General features: G+C 36.1%; 1 protein-coding gene across 2 annotated transcripts in view; it reads right to left on the bottom strand.

The window, feature by feature from the left end:
• Ldh (Lactate dehydrogenase) overlaps positions 1-7,500 on the bottom strand; it is a 24,290-nt gene that overhangs the window by 2,351 nt on the left and 14,439 nt on the right. The window contains exons 2-6 of one of the 2 annotated variants that reach the window (XM_043028239.2): positions 5,765-5,990; positions 5,174-5,373; positions 4,764-4,937; positions 4,423-4,540; positions 1,613-1,736 (exon numbers count right to left, since the gene is read on the bottom strand). In XM_043028239.2, the coding sequence (XP_042884173.1) occupies positions 1,613-1,736; positions 4,423-4,540; positions 4,764-4,937; positions 5,174-5,373; positions 5,765-5,982 (834 nt within the window). In that variant the 5' untranslated portion in view covers positions 5,983-5,990. Of the gene's footprint in view, positions 1-1,334; positions 1,459-1,612; positions 1,737-4,422; positions 4,541-4,763; positions 4,938-5,173; positions 5,374-5,764; positions 5,991-7,500 lie in introns of both variants that reach the window. The other variant, XM_086550177.1, reaches the window with a different exon arrangement.

Below are 7,500 nucleotides of genomic sequence, written 5' to 3'. Positions count from 1 at the left end.
TTGCTTACATCCTACAGATCCCTTGGTGGTTTTATCAGGACAATTTGCCATAGTCTGGCAGTCATCTGAAAATCTCCTCCTTCTAGTGGTAATCAGGCATAAGTTCATTCATATGTGGTCCATTCAAAGCAATTCTTTTTGGATCATTTCACGATCTACAACAAAATAATTTCTGAATAAAATATCTAGTTGAAATATCTTTACATAATGATATCCCAGTTTGAGGTCCTCTTCTCACCCGTAAAGGAGCAAATTTCTTGACCCAAAGACAATCACAAAAACTATTCATACCCTTCACATTAATTATCTCACATATTTACAGTATAATTTTACTACTAAACTCATAATTTGGAAGAATTTATATTGTAATATATCATAATATATTAATAGCTAAATAGCTAAATTAATGTTTGCAAGCTCGCCATTAACAATGACCCCAATGAGCAGCAGAATATGTTGTTCTGATAATCTGAAAGAGTATGCAGGATATAAAATCTATTGTAAGATGTCACTACACAGTTTTAATCTATACCTTCTTGTGCAACAGATATTCTTGGACAATGCGCAAAGTGCACTGCAAAGGATAATGCTTCAGAATGAGTTGGCAAAAGAAGTAGAAAGTGGAAAGAAAGAAAAGAAAAATCACTGCTTTATGTTGAATACAACTGTCAGAAACTCAGTCTTCCTAGATCAGGGTACAATGAGTACATCAAAGCATATCACTAAAATCATATAAATCTAACAAGATATTCAAATAGAATTAAATATCGACATCTATAAACTAAGTCAGGGTACCAGGAACTTCTTAAAACATATCTTCACAAATATCAAATCTGATAACTCATTAAAGCTTACTTATCAATCAAAATTAGCCATGCATAAAAGTAATTCAAAGAAACGTATGTAATTTTAACAGACCAACTTGATTTTTCCATTTTTCCCAAATCAAGGGTTGTGTTTCAAAAAATACCAAAGAATAGTTCCATGCTACTACCATCATCACGACTTTTCAAAGAGGTAAAATTCTTTCTTTTCTTCATTTTCCTTTGACATGGTCTAAAATTGATCAACGTAAGTTCAGCCAATCCTCACATCAGTCCAATGATTACAAAAGCTGGATTCTGATATTTTTAAATCATCAGCATGATTATCTTTTTTCTCTTTCTCTCTGAGTCATGAAAAAGGAGTTGGGTTCAAGGGAGAAAGATAAAAGACTGGCTCAAAATGCACCAGGGAAAAAAGAAAATGCAGAGCTCCAGAGAGGAAAAAAGAGGGTAAAAACAAAAGAAAATACACAGCAGGACACTGCAGCTCCTTCAGCTATCAGCTGGTACCTGTACACTTGTCGATATGGCGTAAACAGTACGTTGGTTCGTGAGAATGGCCCTGGTTAGAACAGCACATGAAGTTCCAATGGCCCATGAAGTGTATCCCTTCATCTTGATGACCTCATAAGCACTGCAAGTGGCACCCAATTCATAAATGTGATTTTTTTCCATTCATTGCTTGCTTGCTTGCAGCTGGTACACAGCCAGGTTATTCTCTCTGCTTGCCTTTATTTTGGAAGAAAACCCTGCCTAACACTAGCTTAGGAAAGTTGTTACCCACATACCTGAACAGCTACAGAGACAGCATAGCAGGCGCGCATGTTCTTGACGATAGATGACACCAGAGAGGCGACAGAGAGACCGATGGCCCAGGAGGTGTATCCCTTCAGTTTGATGATCTCATATGCACTGCAAACCACTCAGAGTACAATGCCAAGCATAATCATAGGCAAGGGAAATAGACAACACTATTCTCATTCTTAAGGATATGAGTTTGTCTTTGCACAGACAAATTAATTTTAAATTTTGGTCTTTTTAATGAATCTCTGTGATCTTCCCTTTTCTTTTCTATATCTTCACCCTCCTTTCCTCCAATTTTTCTTTATTTTTTGCTACTAGTGCCCTTGAAAGACAAATTTTTTTGGCAGGCTATCCAAGCTAGTATACACCTACAGATCAATAAGAAAATAAACATCATTCACACGTAAACTAAGTGTCCTGATATCAATGCATATAAATAATACACAACAGTGAAATGGGGTGTACACAGAATAAAGAGAAAACTTAAGCTGAAAGGACAGAAGCAAAGCAACCCCACTTGAATGCAGTCCTTATTACAATGAGCCTTTGCAAGAGAGAACTTTTGTCAAAGAGAGAAAAAGACCAAGCTACTGACAGACATTTACACTATCTTGTCCAGCCCATCAAAAACAGGGTTTTGAAAACTATTTTTGTGAATTTGGCCTTGGCTTGGGAAATAGCAATTAGAAAAAAAGAAAGATCTGAGTACTCTCCAGCATAAAGATGATACTCAAGTATAGATTTAAATACTCTCCCTTCTCCATATAGTCTTTCTAGTACAAGGTCACTGGGATAAGAACAGCAAAAGAATGGGCCACTTTATTCTATCCACCTTTCTGTGTACAACCAAAATTTCTGCTGTTTTCCAAGTAAGTCGAAGTTTATATGAAATTAGGAACTCCCTGGAATATAAACTCTAAGATGACAACTGACTATGCTATATGACACATCTAATACTATAGACTATCTCTTTTCCCTGCAGCTTCTTCATCAGTGATTTAAAGAAAATAATTCTTTGATTTAAGGCACTAACATTATTATAAGCATAATCCTAAAATCCTAGTTACTTAAACTTTCTCCTTACGAAGTACTTTAGATGCTCCTTTCCCTCTTATCTTTTTTCTTTTGTTGCCTATGATTATGAGGTCTTTATCTTTAAATTTTGGTCTGAAGTGAATGCAACTCCCAATACAAAAGGTAATAGAAAGGAGGAGGAAAAGAGACATGAGCTTTCAGTGCTTTATCTACATCCAAGTGCATTTTTCAAACTATATTGTACTGATATTCTCATTCATGGGTAATTTATTTTATTTTGTCACTTTCAATATAATTTATGTAAACACGCACATCACATATGCACTATGGATAACCAATATCATTTCTTAATACATCTTTCTCTCTTTAGAAAACAAGATAGATAGAGTTTCTAATAAAATAAAGCACCCATGTTTGAGGGTCTGACCGTCAAACAAATCTGGTAGAATGTAAAACTACAAGTGTTGTCTTCTTGAATCCAAGGTAAACCTCTAAAAGCTTATTCATTCAAGGACAGGGAAAACAGCCTAAATCATCAACCTCAATACAGAGATGACTGCATCTCTTAAAAAATAAGATGTCGAGACATTTTTTTTTCATTGCATTATGAATCAGAACTAAACTGATTAAACATTCTTAAACACTATAAAACTAAGGTATAATTAAATAAATAGATACATATACATATAAAGATAATGTTTACTGGGAACACTTAATATCAATCAGTCTCTGAACCATCAGCGTGAGTAAGATTATATGAGGTGATGTATCTACAGTGCTGTGAGATAAGCATTAATGTAATGCTAAGCAAAGGATATGAACAGAAAAAATGGTTGTGGAATGTATGCCCAGGTCATGCTATGATTAGTGAACAATGCGTGAACTCAAATAATCAATTAAAAAAAATCAAAGTGAAACAATATCAACTAGTAATATGAGGGCACAAAAAGCAACAGATATAGACTTTAGTTAAAAGCAAAGGCAACACTAGTTATTTCTTCCTTTTCTTCTTTTCAGTGAGCAAAACATCGCTTGTAGCTTTCAGTTAGTCAAGGGTAAGCTGAACCCCAACCTTACCTTAAGTCAGGTAGGGGAATACTCAACACATTGCTCCAGAGTCTCATCTCTAAGCTAAGCAGTTATTTCCTTCTTTTCTTACGATCAAAAACTATTAGAACTCTTTAACTCACAATAAAGATTAATTACTATTCTGTAGTAAACTGAATTAGTAGTGAAGATATTCCATCTATTAGCTAGAATGAAAAATATTAATCTTCTGGTAAAATTATATATCAACATTTCTACAAACATGCTCTAAAAGAAAACTTTGAATATTTAATACTCAAATAACAAACTTCACATACTAATAAAAATAAAGTCAAAAGTTAAATCATGCTCTAAGTAAAATTCCTACTCTATATAACCAGATAAAGAAATGTATATATAAATCTTAATGGTTAGGAGCAACAAAACTGAAAATACAAAAAATGTGTGATGGGGCTAATTGCTTGCACCAAGCACAGCTCAGTATCTTATGATTAAAGTCATTCAATGTGAAAAAATATGGCTAGAAATTGGCAAGCTCATGAACCAATGAAAACATTATTTACATGGTATAAGTCCATCCACAGAGTAATTCTAGATTAATAATAAATGAAATGAAAATTTAGCACACCTTAGATCTTATAAAGTGATAATGGGTGGTGAATCTATAATAAAAGATAAAACAATTAAAGTCAATAATTAAAGAAAAACTTACCTGTTCACAACATCTTTGTGTAGTTCATTGTACTTGTCAGGATCTTCAGCAGTTCCCACTTTTGGGTTCAGGTCACGAAGACGCACACCAGCAACATTAACGCCAGACCAGACAGGTACTGCGGAGAACAAAGTGGTAAATTACACAGGTAAGATTTCAATCACCCTATATACCCTGTTGAAATCTTAGTATAAGTGATTAATACACTTCAAACAACTGGTGCAATCTTATATACATCTTCCTTCTATTTTTCTGGCTGTCATACTCTAATATATATAAATTCTAACAAGTAAAATTTAAAAATATTTAAAATTTCAACCTTTCTTTCAGGGAATCCTTACCAGAGGAGTCACCATGCTCGCCAATGATCCAACCGTGGGTGGATGAGGGTGCAACACTAAGTTTCTGGGAGAGGTGGAAGCGGAATCTGGCAGAGTCCAGGTTGGTGCCCGATCCGATAACATGGTGCTTGGGGAGGCCAGACAGTTTCCATGCAACATAGGTGAGGATATCCACTGGAAAGAAAGAAGAGGGTTACCTCAATGGTGATGGATTTTATCATAATTTTTCACAGCTTTTGTAATATTTTGCGAGGTAGGAAGTCCATCTGGCTAAGTAGATTTCTGAAACAGCTTGATATTAATGGCCATATACTGTTCATGTCTAGATGTAAAAAAAAATGTTTTCCAATATGCATAACTAAGATCTTCAATAATATCAAAGAGACATCAGAACCACTTCTGAAACTCACCTGGATTTGACACAACGAGGAGGATGCAGTTAGGGGAATGCTTTACCAGCTGGGGAATGATACCCTTGAAGATGTCTACGTTACGCTGCACCAGGGACAGGCGAGACTCACCCTCCCTCTGGCGAGCACCAGCAGTAACAATACACACACGAGAGCCAGCTGTCACAGCATAATCGGTGTTAGCATCAATCTTCACGTTCCTGTGGTAGTTTACAGATATTATAATATTGCCTATTTCCTGTAGTAAACATTTTTAAACACAAGCATATAAGAGAAAATTGGAATAATGAATCAAATCAAATCTGGCTAACAGAGGAAAGAAAGAAATTGGCTTAAGGGGAAATGCATTTCCAAAGAGTGGGAATTTAAGAGGATAGGAGAGAGAGAGAAGCGAGGGAAGAGGAGACAGAAAAGAAGAAAAGACTGGTTGGAGAGAATAAGCAGGAGAGGGGTTGCAGATATGAAGAATACAAAAAGGAAATAGACAGAAGAAAAAAGAAGGGACTCTTGAAGACAAGAATAAAATGAATAACAGTAGAGACAAGGACACAAGAAACATCAAGATCAATGCTTAGGGTCAAGATCACCTACCTCAGGAATGTAAGTCCATGCTGGAGATCCATCATCTCTCCGCGCAGCTTGTCAGCAGCAACGTCGACCAGGGCCAACTCAGAGCAGATGTGCTGTGTCAGCAGCGAGAAGGCACAGGCCATTCCCACCTGGCCAACACCCACCACAGACACCTTGCCTCCTGAGGTGGTCAGGGGAGGCTGGATTTGCTCCATAAGCATTTCGGGAACAGAGGCCATCTTGTGTCCTGTGGAATCATGGGAGAAGGGGAGTTAAAACCTTCTTTCCTGCTTTTCATCATCCTTGATATATATGATGTGCAGGAAAATCAAGAATCATAAATGAAGTAGTGATAATAAAGTCAAAATTAATCATATGCTGAATATTTGTTTGGTACATTACCATTCTCTTAAAATGCACATTTATTTAGATCCATTAAAAAGACCAGATAAAATTATAAAACCTTAAACTTCTTCCAAAATACATAAACGACTTCTCCGTGTATATAATCCAACCTGATACTGATTGATATCAGATCAATGATAAGCTCTTATCTAAATACCTTAATAAGCATAACAATACAAACAGAACATATTTCTTTAATAAGCGCAAAAAAAATTCTTTACTTTTACGCTTGTAACTAATAGTTTCCAAAGGTAACAATCAAACTTAAAATAAAAGAAAATATGCATACCACATAAATACAAATATGAATACAAAGAATAAAAGAAGAATAATTATAATGAAAATACTGACGATAGTAACATCATTGGCAATGGAAATAGCAAAGGCAATGACAATGATGATAATGATAATCATATCATCATCATCATCATCATCATTGCCATCATTGTCATCGTCGTTGTCATCATCGTCATCGTCATCATTAAAATCGTTGTCATCATCATCATCATTATCCTCAAAATAAAAATGATAATAGACAATAACAACAACATAAATAATAACAATGACAATGACAATGACAATGACAATGATAATGATAATAATGACAATGACAATGACAATGACAATGACAATAACAATGGTAATGACAATGACAATGACAATGACAATGACAATGACAATGACAATGACAGTGGTAATGGTAATGGTAATGGTAATGGTAATGGTAATGGTAATGGTAATGGTAATGGTAATGGTAATGATAATAGTAACAGCAATAATAATTATTATTATGATCAATAATAAAAAAAAAAATAATAATAATAACAATAATGATAATGATAATAAGGGAGAGGGAGAGGGAGAGGGAGAGGGAGAGGGAGATGGAGATGGAGATGGAGATGGAGATGGAGATGGAGATGGAGATGGAGATGGAGATGGAGATGGAGATGGAGATGGAGATGGAGATGGAGAGAGGGAGAGGGAGAGGGAGAGGGAGAGGGAGAGGGAGAGGGAGAGGGAGAGGGAGAGGGAGAGGGAGATGGAAATGGAAATGGAAATGGAAATGGAAATGGAAATGGAAATGGAAATGGAGACGGAGACGGAGACGGAGACGGAGACGGAGACGGAGAAGGAGAAGGAGAAGGAGAAGGAGAAGGAGAAGGAGAAGGAGAAGGAGAAGGAGAAGGAGAAGAATAAAAGAAGGAGGAGGAGAAGGAGAAGAAGGAGGAGAAGGAGAAAGAAGAGAAGAAAAAGGAGAAGAAAAAGGAGAAAAAGAGGAAGAAGGGAGAGGGAGAGGGAGAGGGAGAGGGAGAGGGAGAGGGAGAGGGAGAGGGAGAGGGAGAGGGAGAGGG

Source organism: Penaeus japonicus, unplaced genomic scaffold (assembly GCF_977035675.1).
Source record: "Penaeus japonicus unplaced genomic scaffold, GWHDUDI00000001_assembly GWHDUDI00000023, whole genome shotgun sequence".
Taxonomy (NCBI): domain Eukaryota; kingdom Metazoa; phylum Arthropoda; class Malacostraca; order Decapoda; family Penaeidae; genus Penaeus; species Penaeus japonicus.
This window is presented reverse-complemented; position numbering and strand designations above follow the sequence as displayed.